Source organism: Oncorhynchus mykiss, chromosome 2 (genome assembly GCF_057628025.1).
Source record: "Oncorhynchus mykiss isolate SJ-2025 chromosome 2, ASM5762802v1, whole genome shotgun sequence".
NCBI classification, from domain to species: domain Eukaryota; kingdom Metazoa; phylum Chordata; class Actinopteri; order Salmoniformes; family Salmonidae; genus Oncorhynchus; species Oncorhynchus mykiss.
The window spans coordinates 53,963,425-53,987,452 of NC_143023.1; the positions used below are offsets into that span (position 1 = coordinate 53,963,425).

A 24,028-nucleotide genomic window follows, 5' to 3' on the forward strand; every position below is an offset into this window, starting at 1 on the left:
CAAAATTGTCCACTTAAAGAAATGCAGCCATTTTGTTCATTACTACATTTATCTAACATTAGATAGTTAATCCAGAGATTCTTACCTTTGCCTCGATTCGGCAGTTTCATCATCACAGCATTGTTAGTTCTTTATGATAGCCAAATTAGCATTTCATTTCGGGGGTAAATATTGGTGAATATATTATTAAGAGTGATTTACATGGTTATCAAAACATCATTCCAGTGTAATCCTACACAAAACACAGACCTTATTTGAAGTGTTTCTAAAATACCCTATGGGAAAAAATGAATGGTGGAACACTATTGGAACCATTTCCTTGTTTGAGCACTAGGTTTAATGGGTATTATGACTCATACTGTAGTACTCTATTGGCAAAGACGTCTGTATTTGTATTTGCATCTGTATTTGTTTAGGCTGGTGATTGGATTGCAGATATAACCTTATAGTAATATAGTGCCATGTTCAAATGGGTTTATGCAGATAGAACTTTATAGTTTAAAAATATATATTTTTGAAATCTAACTTCACAGACAGGTGAAGAACCATCTAAACATCAATTATATGTGACCAACTCATTTATTATTATTTTTATTCCAAATAGAACTTCATAGTCCGAAGCTTTCATTATTGTCTTTCTTACAAAGGCAGAATAGCCCTACCTCATCAAGAGACGAAGCTATATGTAATCTGTCAAACCATTTATTCCCGAACACCATGTAAATTAATGTTGTTTTGTCATTATGGCTATTGAATTAATGCCCTGTGTAACACGAAACATTTGAATCAACACAAGGATGTCTTTTTTTTTCTTTTAACGTAGGGCATTTTAGATGGGGTGCACAGATTCTCCAAATACTTTGTGGGAGGAGCATTGGAGAGTGTCTCAAACGTTGCCCTGAATTTACGGTAACCGAGTTGATATTGTCACGTTGGCCATTATCGCTTTATGTTCTCTTACCTGGATTTCCCCCGAATGTTTAGAAGGGGACGTTGTTAAAGATTGAAGACAGAAAAGCCGCAGCACCACTCAGTAGGAAGGCAATTGGACAGTTTGCGCTCAGAAAAGTCCGATGAATGGCTGAAGATTCCCCTATGATTGAGGTATCGATTCCGTCGCTGGAGCGAGAGGTAGACGAGTCGGGGAAATTGAGAAAGGTAAACTGTTGTAGGCTTAAAAAGTATCTGGATATGTGTGGTACAGTAAGGTTCAAAACTTATTTTAAGGCATTCTCTTATGTTTTCCAACAACTTGTCATGCACATTTTGTTGGACATATAAGATTTTTAAAGTCATTTTTTTACTGCTTGGATAGGCGATATTCCACTGGTCCTGGTTTGCAGTTCGTGCCGGCTGCCGCGCCATTCCTTTGCACCAGGCAAGCTAGAAGGGCACCTATTCCATAGATTTATATAGCGTTTATTATATAATTTCTAGCATTTTGTGAATCATTGGTGCCCTTGTGTCCTGTATTACACAATTGTGAAAAGCTTCAGTTGTCTGTGGCAGCTTTCTCCCACTTTCCCTTAAAATATCATTTGAAAGCCCTGAGCCTCATTTGAAAAAGAGACATCAACACAGAAGTATTGCAGTTTGCATGCCAAACAAAAGGAAGCCAAGCACCCAATCTTTTTTAGAGGACAGTTGCCATAAACACAGGCTACACTCAGTGGTGGAAATAGTACCCAATCGTCATACTTGAATAAAAGTAAAGATGCCTTAATAGAAAACGACTCAAGCGAAAGTCACCCAGTAAAATAGAACTTGAGTAGAATTCAAAATGTATTTCGTTTTAAATATACGTAAGTATCAACAATACATGATATGAATCATTTTACATTCCTTGTTAAGTAGACAAGACAGCATGAATTAGTTTTTGAAATTACGGATTGCCAGGGGCCAGTGACCCATCATTTAGGGCAGGTGGGGCTGAGCCCCAAATCTTTATAACTGTGTTTTTTTTTTTGGGGGGGGGGGGTGGGGCTTGCCTGTTTTGCATGTTATTTTGGCATTAATACGTGTCACATAGGCCCTAACAGTTTGGGCACTACTTGTCACTGTTATAGTGCAATTAATGTATTGTTTAGTGTTATGTAGTGTCTTTGCTGGCATCCATCAAAAAAAACATTTTTTAGTTTGCCACACCAAGATTTACATGCTAAAATCGCCACTGCCAGGGGCACACACCAACACAATTTACAAATAATTTGTTTAGTGAGTCCGCCAGATCACATGCTGACAACTGGCTCTGCTCGTGAGTCATTGTGCGCATGTTGATTTTGTCTATGCTCTCCAGACGCGTTCATGACACGCAGGTTAAAATACCAAAACCAACTATATTAATTAATGTCAAAACTAGAGGTTGGCCGATTAATTGGCATGGCCCATTTGTAATTGGGTCCGATTTCAAGTTTTCATAACAATCGGTAATCAGCCCTTTTGGACAGCGATTATGGCCGATTACATTGCAATCCACGAGGAAACTGCATGGCAGGCTGACCACCTGTTACGTGTGGACCTTGTGGTTGCAAGGAGCCAAGGTAAGTTGCTAGCTAGCATTAAACTTAACTTATAAAAAAACAATCAATCTTCACATAATCACTAGTTAACTACACATGGTTGATGATATTACTAGGTTAACTAGCTTGTCCTGCGTTGCATATAACAATGCGGTGCCTGTTAATTTATCATCGAATCACAGCCTACTTCAACTTCTCCAAACGGATGATGATTTAACGGAAGCACATTAGCGAAAAAAGCACAATCGTTGCACAAATGTACCTAACCATAAACATCAATGCCTTTCTTAAAATCAATACACAGAAGTATAAAATGTTTTACCTGCATGTTCAGTTTTAAAAAATTAATGTTAGCAGGCAATATTAACTAGGGAAATTGTCACTTCTCTTGCATTCAGTGCAAGCAGAGTCAGGGTATATGCAACAGTTTGGGCCGCCTGGCTCGTTGTGAACTAATTTGCCAGAATTTTACACAATTATGACATAACATTGAAGCACTTAGACTTACGGTTGACACCCGTTTGATGAAATACAGAAAGGTTCCTTATTTCACTGAAAGAATAAACGTTTTGTTTTCTGAATTATTTTACCATATTAATGACCTAAGGCTCATATTTCTGTGTTTTTTATAATTAAGTCTATGATTTAATACAGCAGTCTGACTGAGCGGTAGGCAGCAGCAAGCTCGTAAGCATTCATTCAAACAGCACTTTACTGCGTTTGCCAGCAGCTCTTAGCAATGCTTGAATCACAGCGCTGTTTATGACTTCAAGCCTATCAATTCTCGAGATTAGGCTGGCAATACTAAAGTGCCTGTAAGAACATCCAATAGCCAAAGGTATATGAAATACAAATGGTATAGAGAGAAATAGTAGACGTGTCATAATTCCTTTAATAACTACAAGCTAAAACTTCTTAACTGGGAATATTGAAGAACTGGGAATATTGAACCAGAAGCTTTCATATGTTCTCATGTTCTGAGCAAGGAACTTAAACGCTAGCTTTTTTACATGGCACGTATTGCACTTCTCCAACACTGTGTTTTTGCATTATTTAAACCAAATTGAACAGGTTTCATTATTTATTTGAGACTAAATAGATTTTATTTATGTATTATATTAAGTTAACATAAGTGTTAATTCAGTATTGTTGTAATTGTCATTATTATATATAAATATTAATTAATTGGTAACGGCTATTTTTTTTGGTCCTCCAATAATCGGTATCGGTGTTGAAAAATCATAATTGGTCGACCTCTAGTCAAAACACACTCAAAACATTCATGGACATTTAGCTAGCTTGCTAATTTGACTTGGGAGAAAAATATTTTGTTGTTATTTTAGCTCAAATGCATATGGTAATTTTTTTGCTGAAACTTTGTAGAATTTTAACCCATTTTGAGTCGCACACAATCGTGGCTTCTCTACTCTGACAATTAATCCACAGATAAAAAGGGAAACCTAGTTTGTTTTCAGTTTTCCTTGATGAATCTCTCCTCCGTTGTTCTTCTGTCGATTTTACGTGTTCTATTGATAAGTGTGTGAATTTGACAATGTTTCTGTCCTGCTAAGCATTCAAAATGTAACGGGTACTTTTGGGTGTCAGGGAAAATGTATGGGAGTAAAAACAACATTTTTCTTTAGGAATGTAGTGGAATAAAAAATATAAATAGTCAAGTACAGATACTTAAATGGTACTTCAAAGTATTTGTACTTAGTTACTTTACACCACTGACTACACCTAGCTGCCGGAATGACATTTGCCAGTAGAAAAGTTGGTGTTGACAGCACTTTTTGCACCTACCTAGCACTGGGGACTTGAGTGCACTTTTTGTCTGCATTTACACAGGCAGCCCAATTCTGATCGCTTTGGATAAAATAATCCGCTAAATGGCTTATATAGGATATACATAACATGACTGAATATACTGGCACAAAGTTCATGGACTTGGGCAAGACGTTTTTTGTTTTTGACAGTGAAAACCCCCAAACAATGTCTGACGTCATTTACCACCGGTTTTGGTTGAGAGCTGTTGGCTTGAGAGCTGTCTGCTTGTTGGCTTGAGAGCTGTTGGCTTGAGAGCTGTCTGCTTGTTGGCTTGAGAGCTGTCTGCTTGTTGGCTTGAGAGCTGTCTGCTTGTTGGCTTGAGAGCTGTCTGCTTGTTGGCTTGAGAGCTGTCTGCTTGTTGGCTTGAGAGCTGTCTACTTGTTGGCTTGAGAGCTGTCTACTTGTTGGCTTGAGAGCTGTCTACTTGTTGGCTTGAGAGCTGTCTGCTTGTTGGCTTGAGAGCTGTCTGCTTGTTGGCTTGAGAGCTGTCTACTTGTTGGCTTGAGAGCTGTCTACTTGTTGGGTTGAGAGCTGTCTGCTTGTTGGCTTGAGAGCTGTCTGCTTGTTGGCTTGAGAGCTGTCTGCTTGTTGGCTTGAGAGCTGTCTGCTTGTTGGCTTGAGAGCTGTCTGCTTGTTGGCTTGAGAGCTGTCTGCTTGTTGGCTTGAGAGCTGTCTACTTGTTGGCTTGAGAGCTGTCTACTTGTTGGCTTGAGAGCTGTCTACTTGTTGGCTTGAGAGCTGTCTACTTGTTGGCTTGAGAGCTGTCTACTTGTTGGCTTGAGAGCTGTCTACTTGTTGGCTTGAGAGCTGTCTACTTGTTGGCTTGAGAGCTGTCTACTTGTTGGCTTGAGAGCTGTCTACTTGTTGGCTTGAGAGCTGTCTGCTTGTTGGCTTGAGAGCTGTCTGCTTGTTGGCTTGAGAGCTGTCTGCTTGTTGGCTTGAGAGCTGTTGGCTTGAGAGCTGTCTGCTTGTTGGCTTGAGAGCTGTTGGCTTGAGAGCTGTCTGCTTGTTGGGTTGAGAGCTGTCTGCTTGTTGGCTTGAGAGCTGTCTGCTTGTTGGCTTGAGAGCTGTCTGCTTGTTGGCTTGAGAGCTGTCTACTTGTTGGCTTGAGAGCTGTCTACTTGTTGGCTTGAGAGCTGTCTGCTTGTTGGCTTGAGAGCTGTCTGCTTGTTGGCTTGAGAGCTGTCTACTTGTTGGCTTGAGAGCTGTCTACTTGTTGGCTTGAGAGCTGTCTACTTGTTGGCTTGAGAGCTGTCTACTTGTTGGCTTGAGAGCTGTCTACTTGTTGGCTTGAGAGCTGTCTACTTGTTGGCTTGAGAGCTGTCTACTTGTTGGCTTGAGAGCTGTCTACTTGTTGGCTTGAGAGCTGTCTACTTGTTGGCTTGAGAGCTGTCTGCTTGTTGGCTTGAGAGCTGTCTGCTTGTTGGCTTGAGAGCTGTCTGCTTGTTGGCTTGAGAGCTGTTGGCTTGAGAGCTGTCTGCTTGTTGGCTTGAGAGCTGTTGGCTTGAGAGCTGTCTGCTTGTTGGGTTGAGAGCTGTCTGCTTGTTGGCTTGAGAGCTGTCTGCTTGTTGGCTTGAGAGCTGTCTGCTTGTTGGCTTGAGAGCTGTCTACTTGTTGGCTTGAGAGCTGTCTACTTGTTGGCTTGAGAGCTGTCTACTTGTTGGCTTGAGAGCTGTCTGCTTGTTGGCTTGAGAGCTGTCTGCTTGTTGGCTTGAGAGCTGTCTACTTGTTGGCTTGAGAGCTGTCTACTTGTTGGCTTGAGAGCTGTCTACTTGTTGGGTTGAGAGCTGTCTGCTTGTTGGCTTGAGAGCTGTCTGCTTGTTGGCTTGAGAGCTGTCTGCTTGTTGGCTTGAGAGCTGTCTGCTTGTTGGCTTGAGAGCTGTCTGCTTGTTGGCTTGAGAGCTGTCTACTTGTTGGCTTGAGAGCTGTCTACTTGTTGGCTTGAGAGCTGTCTACTTGTTGGCTTGAGAGCTGTCTACTTGTTGGCTTGAGAGCTGTCTACTTGTTGGCTTGAGAGCTGTCTACTTGTTGGCTTGAGAGCTGTCTGCTTGTTGGCTTGAGAGCTGTCTACTTGTTGGCTTGAGAGCTGTCTACTTGTTGGCTTGAGAGCTGTCTACTTGTTGGCTTGAGAGCTGTCTACTTGTTGGCTTGAGAGCTGTCTACTTGTTGGCTTGAGAGCTGTCTGCTTGTTGGCTTGAGAGCTGTCTGCTTGTTGGCTTGAGAGCTGTCTGCTTGTTGGCTTGAGAGCTGTTGGCTTGAGAGCTGTCTGCTTGTTGGCTTGAGAGCTGTTGGCTTGAGAGCTGTCTGCTTGTTGGCTTGAGAGCTGTCTGCTTGTTGGCTTGAGAGCTGTCTGCTTGTTGGCTTGAGAGCTGTCTGCTTGTTGGGTTGCATCTACACAGGCAGCCCAATTCTGGTATTTTTTTCTTAAAAATATCTGATGTGAAAAGATCTAAAAACAAGCTAAAGGAAACCCTTTGCCCAAGTCTCTGAACTTTGAGCCAGTAAATTCAGTCACGTTATATGTTATATATGAAAAACAGCTTCTAACAGCTTCTATCTCAAGGCCATCAGACTGTTAAACAGCCACCACTAACACTGAGTGGCTGCTGCCAACACACTGACACTGACTCAACTCCAGCCACTTTAATAATGGGAATTGATGGGAAATGATGTAAATATATCACTAGCCACTTTAAACAATGCTACCTTATATAAATGTTACTTACCCTACATTATTCATCTCATATGCATACGTATATACTGTACTCTATATCATCGACGGTATCCTTATGTAATACATGTATCACTAGCCACTTTATACTATACTATGCCACTTTGTTTACATACTCATCTCATTTGTACATACTGTACCCGATACCATCTACTGTATCTTGCCTATGCTGCTCTGTACCATCACTCATTCATATATCCTTATGTACATATTCTTTATCCCCTTACACTGTGTACAAGACAGTAGTTTTGGAATTGTTAGTTAGATTACTTGTTATTACTGCATTGTCGGAACTAGAAGCACAAGCATTTCGCTACACTCGCATTAACATCTGCTAACCATGTGTATGTGACAAATAAAATTTGATTTGATTTGATTTGTTGCCAATATACACAAAGAATACAGAACATTATGAGCGCCTGCTCTTTCCATGAAATAGATGGATGAGGTGAAAGCTATGATCCCACTTGTTAAATCCACTTCAATCAGTGTAGCTGAAGGGGAGGAGGCGGGTTGAAGAAGGATTTTTAAGCCTTCAGACATGGATTGTGTGTGTGCCGTTCAGAGGGTGAATGGGCAAGACAAAGTATTGAAGTGCCTTTGAACGGGGTATGGTAGTAGGTTCCAGGCGCAACGGTTTGTGTCAAGAACTGCAATGCTCAACATTTTCCTGTGTGTATCAAGAGTGGTCCACCACCCAAGTGACATCCAGCCAACTTGACACAACTGTGGGAAGCATTGGAGTCAACATGGGCACACATCCCTGTGGAACTCGTTCGACACCTTGTAGAGTCCATTCCCCAACGAATTGAGGCTGTTCTGAGGGCAAAAGAGGGGGTGCTACTCGATATTAGGAAGGTGTTCTATATGTTTTGTACACTCATTGTATGCCATTTAGCAGATACTTTTATCCAAAGCAGTAATTGTATACTTTTCCTTATTGGTTGCCACGGCTGGAATCAAACCCATGACCCAGTTGAAAAATGGGTTCACGTTACACATCCCACAGCAGCTGTAGTCTTAACAGGATGACTAACTTGCCTGCCTCCATGATCAACACAAGTAAGACTGAAGTCATTTTTGACTGACACATAATTCTGCTTCGAGTCACTCTTGAGCTTTTGGTGTGTGTTCACACTATTGTGCCAACCTGAACAGCACTTTCTGTGCAGGCTTGGATATGTTCTCTTCACATTGTCTACTCCTTTCCAGCATGAGACTAATATTGCTTGGGAAGCTAAAAGTGAGCTGAGCTGACCCTTAGCTAGTCTGATAATATAGCTGTTGCTAGTCTTCTTTTAAACAAGCAGAGGGGCATAGTCAATTATCCAGTTCTTGAAATAGAGTGGGGTTCAAGAAGTGGTCCACTCATATCCCTTTCACGCCAACATGTCGACCCAAACTATTCTGTGCTGGCTTGTATATTTTCTATGCACATACAGTACATTGCCCTTTCAAACAGGGTTCAAGCTAGTATGGTGCATGCGTATCCAGGCCAGTTCAGCAAACATTGGATGAGCTCGGCTGAGTAGTGTGAAAAGGGTTTAGCTTGTCTGTTAACTGTCTGATTTGGGGTGCTGCGTGTTCCACCCTGAGCCTTCTGCTGTGTTATGTAAGGAGGGGGCATCAGGCCCCTCTATGCCAGGGGTTTGCAGGTGGAAATATCTAGCCCTATCTGCACACCTGCAACAATGAAAGCTCTGTGATGGAAGGGTGACCATTGACGGGATGGCGAGAAAGAGAGGATATCTGGAGTTCTGTCTGTAAACCGGCTGTATGGCTTCAAGAACAAAGAGACCCGATATGGAAAAATGGTCTTTCTAATGAACTGATGACAATCTCTGTACTCTCATAAATCCCCACGGACTGAGTGAATGTACCATCAGCTCATCTGTAGACATATAATTGCATGGGGAACATATAGTGACATTTTGTTAATTGAAATTAACGAGTTAAAGCATCAAAAGTGGATGAGCTGGTTTTTTTTTTTTTTTACTTGTTTACCAGTCTCGAGTGAGCAGACAAAGACTCTTTTCTTTGACAGGAAGTACCTTTTTGGGCAGATGTAACTCAATCAGTTAGATTATGTGCTTCTTGTCCTGAACAGTAATTTGGTAAACGAATGAAGAAGCACAAGGTGTGCATGTGTAGGCTGGGGGAGTTATTTCATATGAAATAGGCGCTGAGGTTTGAGACTGACTTTGCAGGTTAGTTAAGCAGGCTGAACATTGAGCAGAAGCAGGTACTTGTTGTTCATTGTGATACTTGACTTTGTGGAACTGACTAAACCAGTGAGTTCCGCCATAGCGGGAAGAACAGCAACTTCAGGAAAGGGACATTTGTGTGTCATTGAGAGGAATTGGTTACTTTTAAAGCTCATGAACAGTCAGTCACATATCTTTGTCACTAAATAACCATTAATCACAGTTTTGGTGATGGTCAAAAGTCTGTATCGTCCGGGTAATAATCGTGTATTATGTAAACAGTAATCTTGTAACATCTCAAATGTAGAGGTCGACCGATTATGATTTTTCAACGCCGATACCGATTATTGGAGGACCCCCCCCAAAAAGCAGATACCGATTAATCTGACTTTAAAAAAAATATATATATATATTTGTAGTAATGACAATTACAACAATACTGAATGAACACTTGTTTAAGCTTAATATAATACATCAATAAAATCAATTTATCCTCAAATAAATAATGCAAAAACAAAGTGTTGGAGAAGAAAGTAAAAGTGCAATATGTGCCATGTAAGAAAGCTAACGTTTTAAGTTCCTTGCTCAGAACATGAGAACATATGAAAGCTGGTGGTTCCTTTTTAACATGAATCTTCAATATTCCCAGGTAAGAAGTTTTAGGTTGTAGTTAATATAGGAATTATAGGACTATTTCTCTCTATACAATTTGTATTTCATATACCTTTGACTATTGGATGTTCTTATAGTAACAATATAGCTTCCATCCATCTCCTCGCCGCTACCTGGGCTCGAACCAGGAACACATCGACAACAGCCACCCTCGAAGCAGCGTTACCCATGCAGAGCAAGGGGAACAACTACTCCAAGTCTCAGAGCGAGTGACGATTGAAACGCTATTAGCGTGCACCCCGCTAACTAGCTAGCCATTTCACATTGGTTACACCAGCCTAATCTCGGGAGTTGATAGGCTTGAAGTCATAAACAGCGCAATGCTTGAAGCATTGCGAAGAGCTGCTGGCAAAACGCACTTAAGTGCTGTTTGAATGGATGCTTATGAGCCTGCTGGTGCCAACCATCGCTCAGTCAGTCTGCTCTATCAAATCATAGACTTAATTATAACATAATAACACACAGAAATACGAGCCTTAGGTCATTAATATGGTCGAATCCGGAAACTATCATTTCGAAAACAAAATGTTTATTCTTTCAGTGAAATACGGAACCGTTACATTTTTTATCTAACGGATGGCATCCCTAAGTCTAAATATTGCTGTTACATTGCACAACCTTCAATGTTATGTCATAATTCCGTAAAATTCTGGCAAATTAGTTTGCAAAGAGCCAGGCGGCCCAAACTGTTACATATACCCTGACTCTGCGTGCATTGAACGCAAGAGAAGTGACACAATTTTACCTGGTTAATATTGCTTGCTAACCTTTCTTTTAGTTAAATATGCAGGTTTAAAAATGTATACTTCTGTGTATTGATTTTAAGAAAGGCATTGATGTTTATGGTTAGGTACATGTTGGAGCAACGACAGTCCTTTTTCGCGAATCATCGATTTATATGCAACGCAGGACACGCTAGATAAACTAGTAATATCTTCAACCATATGTAGTTATAACTAGTGATTATGATTGATTGACTGTTTTTTATAAGATAGGTTTAATGCTAGCTAGCAACATACCTTGGCTTCTTACTGCATTCGCGTAACAGGCGGGCTCCTCGTTTGGCAGGTGGTTAGAGCGTTGGACTAGTTAACTGTAAGGTTGCAAGATTGAATCCCTGAGCTGACAAGGTAAAAATCTGTCGTTCTTCTGCCCCTGAACAAGGCAGTTAACCCACCGTTCCTAGGCCGTCATTGAAAATAAGAATGTGTTCTTAAGTGACTTGCCTCGTTAAATAAAGTCTGCAAAATCGGCGTCCAAAAATACCGATTTCTGATTGTTATGAAAACTTGAAATCGGCCCTAATTAATCGGCCATTCTGATTAATCGGTCGACCTCTACTCAAATATATACTCTGGGCAGTGGGCACTGATTGCAGGGTATGGTAACTCTATAAAAATAATTTATAATGATTTTACCAGTATGATAATTAGTCAAGGATGGATGATTATTCTGCTCATGAGGATCCATGTTAGATCCAGTGGCTGCCTGGATAATGGCCACAGCCCTCCTGCTCTGAGAGCTCATTCATCCATGGATTGAGGGTCATCTGTTTCGGACCATCATTGGTATGTGATGACATGGCTCCAGCCCCATCGGTCCACTGGGTCGCGAGTCGCCTGGGCAACCCAGGAATATGGAGGCCATGTGCCTTCTTTGAACAGCTAGCCTGGTACCAGATCGGTCTGTGCTCTCTTGCCAGAGATGGTACATGGCAAGACGGCACAGACACATCTGGGACCAAGCTACACAGCTACAGACAGTCAAAATGACTGTTCGCTGAGAGAGGAGTTAAGTACTGTACTAGGTTGACCGCTCGAGTCACTGCTGATTTAGGGTCAGCCCTCTTTCGAAGTAACAGAGCGAGTGCTCAGCCAGTTGCGAATAATTAAGGACCATATGTATTTTTAGGTCAAAAATAAATACCAAAAAGGTCAACTCTTTAATTAACAGTTTATTTGTTTTATTGTGTTGGATGGTTGTAGACTAGTTCATATATTTTAAAATTTAGCTTTAAATCAGTTATAGGGTGGTAACATCGTCCTTGTAGCAATCACTCTGGATCAACCCCTGAGAGAGGAGTTTAGGTGGAAAGGGGGGCATGGGCCTTTAATAATAGCCTGAATGTAGCCAGTCAGCTATATTTAACGTGACCAACAAAAAAAAAGTGTGGATCAACTGCATGACTCGGCTAATCCCCATGTCAGGATGACTCTCTGTCCTGGGTCATGTTCATTTGGCACTAAATATAAGGAAACAGACTCAAATGGGGAGGGTCTACCTGGATTGTTTTCTGCTGCATGCCCTTATGAACATGACCCTGAATACTGGATTCTAAACAGCATGTCCTGAAGCTCCACCTTTAAGTCAACAACTTCAAAGGAATATTTAGATAATAGCTTGCTGGAAATGTAGGCTAGAATTTTTTGTCATTCATTGTTCACCACACCTTGTCATGTTTACACAGAGTCCCTTCTATTCATATTTGTGAAAGTCTATCCCGCTCTCTTTTATGTCAGTGGCTATTTATGTATTATTGTTAACTTGGTTTCAGACCAATTTGGAGAAGATGTCCCTGTTTTTTTTTTTTTTCATTTTAGAAAGTGGGGAAGACCAAAGGATTTTTGTACTTGTCATTAACCTCAGTTTTGGGTGACGGGTGTATTCTCATGTGTATTTGTCCAGATGATTATCAGCTAGCTGCCACGGCTATACAGCCGGCAGCGTTGCCATTTATCCAAATAAGCCTTCTTATTAACTACTACGGCACACACTGGAGCTTCACTGGAAAAGGAAGCATTTCATTGCTGCCCTTGTTTGATTTGTTGTAATGTACAAGAAAGCAGCCTACAATCATTTGTGTACTATCAGTGGTATTTTCCAAGCATAAAAAAATGTGGACAGTGCACTTGGGCTATAAAAACAATACTGATCCTGCAACTCCTGTCCTTTGGCTGCATTCTGCCAGTTATCTGTCCTCCAAATGACTGATTGCTAAGGATGTGCAGGTGCACTGTAGCAGATGTGTCATCCCATTCAGCAAGCTATAGAATGCCTTTAAGAAAGAACATTTCCACAGGTTGTCCTTTTTACCTAGGGTTATGGTCATTCTAGGATATCTGTGTTGCTTTTCTTGTGAGCAGTAATACATGTATAGCTGAGTTGTTTTTGACCACGTAAAGCTGTAATATGTAACTTTTTTTTTGTCGACCCGACCAAATGCACATAGAAATTTGAGAGAGAGATCTGTGATTCTCATCGGTAGATATGTTCTATGTGCGAATTGTCTATGCATTCTGTTCATAAGTTAATTTTTTCCCCCTTTTATACTTTCAATTTTGTACACCAGCTTCAAAATGCTGAAAATACTCTATTTTTGGTATTTGAAAATATATTTCACATCGGTTTAGATGATACAATTATTCTATACACTACACTTTGCGTGTTTTGCCACAAACTTAAATTAGAATTTTAGCAACCACGAAAAAGGCGAAGCGATTTCTGTACATCTAGTTGTTTGCCCTGTCTGTTGACTGGTCAGGTCTAGGCAAGTGCTCCTGGGTAATGTCCCAATTGTCTCTCCTGCTTCCCAAGACTGCATTTGACCCCTTCACTGATTTTGAAAGGAAATTACTAGTATAAGAAATATGGTGGGAACTCCCACAAGCCTATGTCCGCCCCAACCATTTGTGTGAACGAGTTCACACTGCAGGAAAAAGGAGATATTGGGATGCACACCTTGTCCAATTCTCAAGCAAAAGCTGTTATTTATTGCCAACAGGCCTCTTCCTTCCCCTGCTGGATATCTGACTGCATTACACTGGACACGAAACTCGGGCATGATTGGAGAACGTCAAGTCCCATCTAGTTTGTGTAGAACTAACTACCTTTTAGAAAGGCAAACTCTTATGTGAATGGAAAGACTTACCTTTTGTACATAAATGTTTGTGTCCGATGACAAGCAAACATAATTCTCTTGATATTCCTTTCCAGAAAACCAGTGTAATAGCGCAAAACTATGCTCTGCTCTTTTCTAGCTCTTCAGAGTTGAGATATTGTTCAATGGAAGGAAACACTTTGTGCTCAAAAGACACAGTGAATTCCAGACCCTGCACAGAAAGGTAAAACAATTGCTGACTCTCTGCCTCCCCTTACTTGACACCAGAATTATACCGTATCTGAATGATTTTAAAACTATATTTTTACACCGTATACTCTACTCTGTTGCCATACAAACCAATGGCTAACTGCTCTACAAATATGCTTACATTTCCCTGCTTGAAACATGCAAATGATGGTCGCAATGCAACGGGCTTAGTTGTTGTTGCATGCATGACGGACATTAAGCCATTACAGGCCCATCCCCGTAATGTCATTTACAGTTTCCTCCTGCCTCCATAGCTGAAGAAGATTCTGCATCCCCCAGACTTCCCCAGCAAGAGGAGCACCCATCTGAGAACCAAGCCTCTTGAGCAGAGGAGGCAGCAGCTGGAGGACTACATTCAGGTAGAATAGCGTAAATACATGTAACACTTTACTAGACACCCAACGTCATAACAGCTGACATAACGTGTCATAATATGGTCATGACACTGTCATGGCCAATATATTTAAACAAGTTGTGACATATATTGCGTTATTTTATGGCTGGTTATGACACCCACATAAGATTGTCAAAACCCACATTTATTCCAATGTGTTTTTTTCCCAGCCAAGAAGTTTCCTTTCGTTTTGAAAGTTTGTTTCTTAAGTCCTTTGTTGTAATGAATTCTGTTTACGGTCATGTTTTTTTCTTTTTCTTTTTCCCAGCATATTTTAAGTAACTTGCAGAAAATACACGTTGACACTATCGTGAAGCATTATGACCGTCCTGTGCCACTTTACTTGGACTAAGAAAATAAACTTTATGACCCCCCCCCCCGTCGAGAAGTATTATGACCGTCAAAATCATTTAAGCCAGATAGGCCTATCACGTACATGCCCTTATGTCAGTCATCAGTCAAAAAGACGCTGTCTCGTCCTGCTCCTGAAATTTGTGCTCCGTTTACAATGATGTTTTAATATGGTCAATTTCTGAACATTTTATAGAACATAAATATACTGTTAATTAACAAGTAGGCTGTGGTGAAATGGAATGTTTTGCCTTGTGTGGTGGGTTTTGTGGGTTCTGACACTCTTATGTTGTGGTCATAACCAGCCATAAAATATTGCAATATATGTCACAAACAGGTCTAAATAGATGTCATGACAGTGTTCTAACAAGTTATTTCAGCTGTCATGACATGTTATGACGCCGGGTGTCAAGGGAAGTGTTACCATATTTACTTTATTCCGTTAGGAGGACTACATATATTAATTACATACCATGTTCAGTTACCACATTCACGTATGAAATGTAATGAATTGATATATTGTACGTGCCATATTAGGACTTAAACTATATTCGGGTAGGAATTGACATAAAATATTTAGGTATGACTGAGGGACTGAGGGACTGTGTTCCGTATGGTGCTTGCAGTAGCCCCGCTGGATTGCAGCCTGGGATAGTTGACATTTTCAATAACAGTTACTAATCCAATTTTTAGACTGTGTGTGTGTGATCAAAACCATTTTTTTTTTGTATTTTCTACTGGCCCCTCTCTGTAGGATATAATTTACCAGTATGAAGAAGTCCCTCAGGTGCTGCTGGACTTCCTGCATGTGAAACATTTCCACTCTGGGAACAAAATAAGCAGCCTTGAGTATGTACCTGCCTGCCTGCCTCTGTCCCCTCACTTCAACCAGCTACTCACATCAGGTTCACTTCAATAAAGTTATCAGACAGAAAAAGAAGTATATTGAATATGACGTGTGTGTGGCTAGGAAAGGAGAATCTGTCGGTCAAGATTTTATGATATCTGAGGTATACAGTGCCTTCAAAATATTTACACCCTTTGATTTGTTTTGTGTCAATGATCTACACACTATACCCCATGTCAAAATGGAATTATGTTTTTAGAAATGTTTACAAATAAATGAACAAAATAATCAAAAATAAAATAAGTATTCAACCCTTTTTGTTATGGCAAGCCTAAATAAGTCACAAGTTGCATGGACTCTGTGTGCAATAATAGTGTTTTAACATGTTTTTTAAATGACTACGCCATCTCTGTACCCCACACATCTGTAAGGTCCCTCAGTCGAGCAGTGAATTTCAAACACAGATTCAACCACAACGACCAGGGAGGTTTTCCAATGGTTTGCAAAGAAGGACACCTATTGAATGTCCCTTTGAGCATGGGGAAGTTGTTAATTACACTTATAGGATGGTGTATCAAAGATACAAGCGTCCTTCCTAACTCTGAGGAAGGAAACCGCTCAGAGATTTCCCCATGTGGCCAATGGTGACTTTAAACCAGTTAAGAGTTTAATGACTAATACTAACCTAATTGAAAGAGTGAAAAGAAAGAAGCCTGTACAGAATAAAAATATTCCAAAACATGCATCCTTTTTGCAATATGGCACTAATGTAATACTGTAAAAAATGTGGCAAAGAAATTCACTTTTTGTCTAGGGGGAAATCCAACACATATTTTCAAGCATGGTGGTATCTGCATCATCATATGGGTATGCTTATCAACATCAAGGACTAGGGAGTTTTTTTTTTAGGATAAAAAATGGAATAAAGCTAAGCATAGGCAAAATCCTAGAGGAACTTGTTTGTCTGCTTCCCATCAGATACTGGGAGACAAATTCACCTTTCAGCAGAACAATTACTTAAAACACAAGGCCAAATATACACTGGAGTTGCTTACAAAGACGACATTGAATGTTCCTGAGTGGCCTAGATACCATTTTTACTTAAATCTGCTTAAGTCTATGGTATGACTTGAACATGGCTGTCTAGCAAGGATCAACAACCAACTTGACCGAGCTTGAAGAATTTTGAAAAGAATAATGTGCAAATATTGTACAATCCAGGTGTGCAAAGCTCTTCGAAACTTACCCAGAAAGATTCACAGCTGTAATCGCTGCCAAAGGTGATTCTAACTTGTATTGCCTCAGGGTTGAATACTTATCTAATCAAGATATATTAGCATTTTATTTTCCAAAATAATACACATTTTTTTAAAATAGTTTGTCTTTCACTTTGACAGAGTATTTTGTGTATGTAGTTGACAAAAAAAATACAATTAACTCTAATCTCACTTTATAACAACAAAATGTGGAAAACTTCAAGGGTTGGGAATACTTTCTCAAGGCACCTTATGCGCTGCAGTGTTTTGCAATTGAAAATGTAGAGACTTTCTGTTGAATTCAGTCATGTTATATGTAGCCAATGTACAAAACATTAAGAACACCTGCTCTTTACATGAGACTGACCAGTTCAAAGCTATGATCCCTTATTGATGTCGTGCTAAATCCACTTCAATCAGTGTAGATGAAGGGGAGGAGACAGGTTAAAGAAGGATTTTTTGTAAAGCCTTGAGACAATTGAGACATGGATTGTGTGTGTGCCTTTTTCAGAGGGTGAATGGGCAAGACAAAAGATACAAGAGTTTTTGAACGGGGTATGGTAGTAGGTGCCAGGCGCACCGGTTTGTGTCAAGAACTTCAACACTGCCAGGTTTTTCACGCTCAACAGTTTCCTGTGTCTATCAAGAATGGTCCACCACTGAAAGGACATCCAGACAACTTGACACAACTGTGTGACACATTGGAGCCAACATGGGCCAGCATCCCTGTGGAACGCTTTAGACACCTTGTAGAGTTCATGACCCGACAAATTGAGGCTGGGAGCGCAACTCAATATTAGGAAGGTGTTCCTAATGTTTGGTATACTCTGTGCATATTGTTTAACATGGGCAAATAATAGGCTGTAATAAAAACAGTGGTTTCCTCATCATTTCAGATCATTTGATGATAGTGACCCTCAGGGATATGGGTGAGTTTCCCTTTTATCTTGTGAACAGCCATGTGTATTCTGCCTGTGTGCCATACAGTACATGTCCCCCTGTAGTTTGGTTTCCGAACCGGTCCTCTGGTTTATTCTCGGGCTCGGGACCCTCTGAAGTTCCACTATGATCTATTCTAACACTAGCACATGTGACTCATCTTGCCAACTCACCAGCAAGCCCTTGATTTGTTGAGTCAGTTGTCCTGGTGGATTGGCGGGGGGGGGGGGGGGCAAAGTGAGAAGGTCTACTAGCCTATGAGGGTTTGGGCATGCAGAGCAGAGGGCAAGTGTAAATGCCATACAAAAATATGCAAATTTAATTTATGCATAAGAAAAGTACATGTATAATCTCAATTTAGAATGCTGAAATCTGCAAATGGTTACGCTCCATATTGCAACGCACACATCTATATTGTATTAACATTTTGCTCATTCAGCTCTTCGACTCACCCGGTGGTCTCTTGTCCCTCAGCTGTCAGCTGCAGCATCAGCGTGTGGTGGGATTCTGTCGTGACCCCTATCTCCTGGAGTCCCCCTCAGGTACGGCAGGCTTCCGCATTGTCGTATGGCTGTTGGAGATCCTTAGACCACCCAGACGATTAAAAGGGGGGGGGGGGGGGGCTTACACTTGAGTGTCTAAAACTAGGTAGAGAGTAAGTAGAAATTATAATGGACCTATACTGTATATTTAGAACTGCCCACCCTTGGCTGAGAGCCTATCTCCTCCTTTTGAGATCACCACACTTTCTACCATCATTGCCAGTAACATCCAGCTCACTGTTAATGTTTCCTCAGGATGGTCTCCCTTTTTAAAGAGCTTGCTGAAAGCTTTCTCTGCTAAATGGCCTGTACTTTAGTATTTTTGTTGATGTTTTAGTTATTGGTCGTGTTCCAGATCAAATACAGTATATGGATAGAAGTATGTGGACACCTGCTGCTCGTCGAACATCTCATTCCAAAATCATGGGTATTAATATGGAGTTGGTCTCCCCCTTTGCTGCTATAACAGCCTCCTCTTCTGGGAAGGCTTCCACTTGATGTTGGAACATTGCGGGGACTTACTTCCATTCAGCCACAAGCATTAGGGAGGTTGGTCACTAATGTTGAGCGATTAGGCCTGGCTCGCAGCAGGCATTCCAATTCACCCCAAAGGTGTTCAATGCGGTTGAGGTCAGGGCTCTGTACAGGCCAGTCAAGTTCTATCACACCAATCTCAACAAACCAGTTCTTTTTGGACCTCGCTTTGTGCACGGGGGCATTGTCATGCTGAAACAGGAAAGAGCCTTCCCCAAACTGCTGCTACAAAGTTGGAAGCACAGAATCATCTAGAATATCATGTGCTGTAGCGTTAAACTTTACCTTCACTGTAACTAAGGAGCCTACCCCGAACCATGAAAAACAGCCCCAGTCCATTATTTCTCCTCCACTAAACTTTAGTTGGCACTATGCATTTGGGCAAGTAGCGTTCACCTGCCATCCACCAAACCCAGATTCGTTACTTGGACTACCAGATAGTGAAGCGTGATTCATCGCTCCAGAGTGCAATGGCGGCACGCTTTACACCACTCCATCTCCATGCTTGGCATTACGCATGATGATCTTAGGCTTGTGTGCGGCTGCTCAGCCATGGAATCCCATTTTATGAAGCTCCCGACGAACGGCTATTATGCTGACGTTGCTTTCAGTGAGTGTTGCAACCGAGGACAGACGATTTTTACACACTCGGCGGTCCCGTTCTGAGCTTGTGTGGCCTACCACTTTGCGGGTGAGCCGTTGTTGCTCCTATACGTTTCCATTTCGCAATAACAGCACTTAGTTGACCGAGGCAGCACTAGCAGGGCAGAAATTTGACAGGGACTTGACGGTGCCACATTTAAAATCACTGAGCTCTTCAGTACAGTTGATTCTACTACCAATGTTTGTCTATGGAGATTGCATGGCTGTGTGCTTGATTTTTTTTCATACACCTGTTGGCAACGGGTGTGGCTGAAATAGCCGAATCCACATTGGAGTTGCCTGCCAGGTCTCACAATGCCAGGATAGGCGGTATCAGCTATCCACATATGGCGTGCAACTAATCTAGTCAGCAACCATGGTATTGAACTTTTAATCTATTCCAACAGATCTGCCGGACATCGTCACGGATGGGGTCCTGCAGGGCTTGTACCCCCGAGACATCCGTGTCAGCTTCACAGCCTGCACAAAACCCAGCCTCCCAGAGAGACCCAGTCTGGCTCCAGTGATTCCCTCTATATAGTGGCAGCCCATGCAGAAGTCCTGACACTAGGATCTGTGGATTTTAAAATGGCCTTGATAGTAATTTGTCTGAATCAGCAACCAATGGAGGCCCATTTGCTTGTATAGTACCATACAATAGAGAAAGTTTACATTACTCTGGGTGCTTGACTAAAGTCACAGGCCAATTGAAGAGGTTCTAGAAAGCAATGTCATAAGTTGGTGGTTCCTGTTGATGAGTCCCCCATGAACTGCCTTAAGTCATTTTGAATGACTTATCGGTCACCTGCCAGCTCAATGTCCATATGTTTCAGCTATCCACATGCAACAATTTGATTCTCACTAATAGGGTGGCAGGTAGCCTAGTGGTTAGCATGTCGGGCCAGTAAGTGAACGGTTGCTGGTTCGAATCCCCGAGCTGACTGAAATGCTGTGCCCTTGAGCAAGGGCTGCACCTATCCAGTGTGGCAACAAACCATTGGTTTATGCATGAAAGCAATAGTCTGCCTGGAATGAGTTTCACAATCACTGGCATTTCATATGTAAATGTTTTTACATGTTAAGCTTTATATTAAAATGTAATACATGACCCATGTTCATTGTTCTACTTGCAATCTCTTACAAGAAACTATCAAGTTAAGTCACATGCACAATAACTGCTTTTCTTGCCAGCTCTGACCCCAACAATGCAGTAATCAATAACAATGTAATACTAAAAATAAAGGTTGTGATCACACTAAAACATCAATTGAACACTAGAAACCATCTTAACAAAACCTGGATCCTTTATTGAAGATGTATCCTTTACAAAATGAGCAGGTATCAGCTGCACGACAACCATACTGGAATGCCTGTTTGGAAATGGACCCAGTATGCCTTTGCTTTGATCTGGCACTTAACTTCAATGGGCAGCTTCTGCTACCAGGACAACCCGTGCAGGAGCCCCACTACAGGACCCCAGTGGTAAACAAAACAGAAAATTCAATGGTCTACCTACACCCCACAGTCCTGCTCCCCCATTTAATAAAGTTGACTTGTTTTTACTCCTTGGCAATCGCGAAGGGTTTCTCCACTTCAATCTTGCCACAGTCGTGGATGGACACGTCTTTGAGGGGCTTGTCCCGGCCGTCTGTCTTTGTGCCCTCGATCTTCTTCACCACATCCTGTAGGGGGAACAATACCGCGAGTGAGGGGTATGCAAACAGATTCAGCTGCAGGGGGAGGTGTGTATTTGTTCTGTGTTGGTGGGTGGGGAGTACTCACCGTGCCTTCCAAAATTTTGCCGAAAACCACGTGCTTGCCATCCAACCAAGGTGTCTGAATGGTGGTGATAAAGAACTGGGAGCCGTTGGTGTCCTTGCCAGCGTTGGCCATGCTCAGCCAGTAAGGTCCGTAGTGCTTCAGCTTGAAGTTCTCATCAGGGAAGCGATCTCCATAGATGCTCTTGCCTTCAGGGAAACAAGGATATTGACGATAAACATTTGCATTGATGCCCATACCATTATTGGTAGATATATATAAATAATTCCCCTCACCGCCAGTGCCATCTCCTCTGGTGAAGTCACCACCCTGGATCATGAAATCCTTGATAACTCTGTGGAACTTGCTGCTTTTGTAGCCAAATCCTTTCTGTGGAGATAAGAAGCAATGCATTAGTGAGTACCTCAAATGGTTCTACCATAACATATCCATTTGCTAAATCGATACCCTGGGTATAAAAAGACTCACCTCTCCAGTTGCTAGTGTAATGAAGTTCTCAACTGTCTTGGGTACCGTTTTCCCAAACAACCCAATGACAATTCGGCCAACATCCTCATCTCCAATTCTGATGTCGAAATAAACCTGTTAAGGGAAAGGATGAGTAAATGGGTTAGCAGGAATTCTCAAAGGCAACTTGTTCTCATCCTGGAATGGCATCCCTTGAGCACTCCAGATAGGCCACCATGGAACTCAAGTGACATACGAGAGAGAAATTTAGATGCATTTACATTATTTTTTCCCCCAGAGGACCACTGATGGTGTGCACATCTTACAGTGGCGTGTATTCATGGATGCTAGGCTTTACCGGAATAGAAAAATATATATCTTCTGTCCCGCGTTTCATATTGTTCCTTCAGTTCTCAAGAGGCTGAATGTAGCTCACCGGAAATAGCATCTGAGCAAGTGAAACAGCGCCCCTCTACGTGTTGGCCATCTGATGCTGTCTGGCCCAAACGACTAACATTGTTGCCTCACATAGCATTGCATGGAATGCAAGGAAAGCCAGCGAGCATTTCGCCTACCATGATAACAAAAAAGTATCAAATTAGGTTAAGCTAACCTTGGCCTAAGAGGATGGAAGTCCAATATGTAGCAGGTAATGTTAACTAGCTAACGTTGCCCATGAATGAAAGTTATCCTAGAGCAAGCATTTTAGCCAGGTAGCCGTAGACAAAAGAGCGTGTACTGTAGGACAGTGAGATCGTTTCTTCAACGTGTAAGTGGATAGCATTGGCATTTCCGATTGATTTTACCCACGCAGCGCTACTGCTTAGAGTAGCTTTAAACCAAAACAGTTTTTGGTGTTTCATTTAAAGGTTTTGGAGGAAGACTCCGCCCAGACATGCTTGGCAGTAAGGATTGTTTGAAAGGTTGTGATTTGCAACAAAACCGGTTTCTTAGTTCTCATTTAACCATAAGCTGCAGTAGGTTGTCCGGAAATTTGATTATGGAAGTAACACGCTACATTGCCTATAACCGGGCCAACAACCCAATGCTTCACAAACGCAAAAATGACTTCCAATTACGTGTGCACGTTTTTCTTTAGACTCGTGAATGGGCTCCCGAGTGGTGCAGCGGTCTAAGGCATTGCACCAGTGTTAGAGGCATCACTACAGGCCATGGGTCGATGCCGGGCTGTAGCACAACCGGCCGTGATCGTGAGTCCCATAGGGCGGCGCACAATTGGCCCAGCCTCGTCCTGGTTAGGGTTTGGTCGGTGTAGGCCATCATTGTAAATATTTTTGGTTTTGACTTACCTAATTAAATAAAGGTTAAATAAAAACAATTTCTGACGACGTTGGGCGCAGTCACACGTAGCTCCAAACCGAATAAGTGGACGTGGCCTAGTTGACTACAGCAGCTAAAAAAAATAAAAAATAAAAAATTGTACCTAGCTAGTTAAGGCCTGTATTTCGTGCAAGCATCGAGGCCGTGCATTAACTAGTAACTAACAGCTGCATCGCATTTCGCCAAATTCGTTTAATTGTATCACGCAATATTGTATCACGCAATATTTTAGACCTGAAAAGTCAGACAGCACAAAACGGTTTCTTACTGCAAACGTCAGTTGTGCACAAAAGAAAATCCCTCCCGTCTTTTGACTTGCTAGATACCTTACCTTGGCCGTGACTTTTGGGCCCTTCTGTTTCTCGTCAGCGTCTGATCCGCTCGGGAAGAGCAGAAATATCACCGACCCAACGATGACCGTGACCGCAACCAAAAACTTCATCCTTCTCTCGCAGATTCGAACCATGAACAAGAAAAGTGTAGCCGTGGCGGCCCTAATGTACGTGTATGTGCCGGGGGAAAATTGGGTATATCCGGGGTGGAGACAGCTGCCTTAACGCAGGCCTTTACCCTCCGCCCATGTTATCCAATTGGAGGAGGTGCGGTTTTAATCTAGCCAAAATAAAACGTTTTACTATGATTGGTTTAGTCTGTACATTATGCAATGTATAACCCAATCATGGATGGATACGCGTAATGCGCACATAAAGACACATCCGTGAATTCGATTATCTGGCCCGGGTTGGTCCCTACCCCATTGAAGTTTACATTTAAAATGGTTAAAGAGCGACTGCCCCTAAAAAAACAGCGATGTGGCATTGATATGAGTCAAACATTTATTCTAGTGTCAAACTTG

At 41.7% G+C, this 24,028-nt stretch overlaps 2 protein-coding genes across 5 annotated transcripts; one reads left to right on the forward strand and one right to left on the reverse strand.

Moving 5' to 3' along the window:
• The first annotated feature begins 821 nt into the window (after nt 1-821).
• snx22 (sorting nexin 22) lies at nt 822-20,724 on the forward strand. Of its 4 annotated transcripts, none has more exons than XM_021565156.3 (7): nt 822-1,158; nt 13,991-14,074; nt 14,355-14,459; nt 15,600-15,694; nt 17,845-17,877; nt 18,362-18,429; nt 20,013-20,724. In XM_021565156.3, the coding sequence occupies exons 1-7, from the start codon at nt 1,078-1,080 to the stop codon at nt 20,144-20,146; spliced, it is 600 nt and encodes a 199-aa protein (XP_021420831.2). In that variant the 5' UTR covers nt 822-1,077; the 3' UTR covers nt 20,147-20,724. The 4 variants fall into 4 exon arrangements, 3 of the variants coding, with proteins under 3 accessions (XP_021420831.2, XP_090058276.1, XP_090058285.1); XM_090202150.1 differs by having other exon boundaries at nt 843-1,158; nt 15,600-15,750; XR_016487163.1 differs by lacking the exon at nt 15,600-15,694 and having other exon boundaries at nt 834-1,158.
• A 167-nt stretch (nt 20,725-20,891) lies between these two features.
• ppib (peptidylprolyl isomerase B (cyclophilin B)) lies at nt 20,892-23,693 on the reverse strand. The gene is made up of 5 exons (XM_021565135.3): nt 23,504-23,693; nt 21,853-21,966; nt 21,660-21,753; nt 21,388-21,572; nt 20,892-21,287 (listed from the first exon to the last, which is right to left on the reverse strand). The coding sequence occupies exons 1-5, from the start codon at nt 23,636-23,638 to the stop codon at nt 21,165-21,167; spliced, it is 651 nt and encodes a 216-aa protein (XP_021420810.1). The 5' UTR covers nt 23,639-23,693; the 3' UTR covers nt 20,892-21,164.
• Nucleotides 23,694-24,028: the final 335 nt, after the last annotated feature.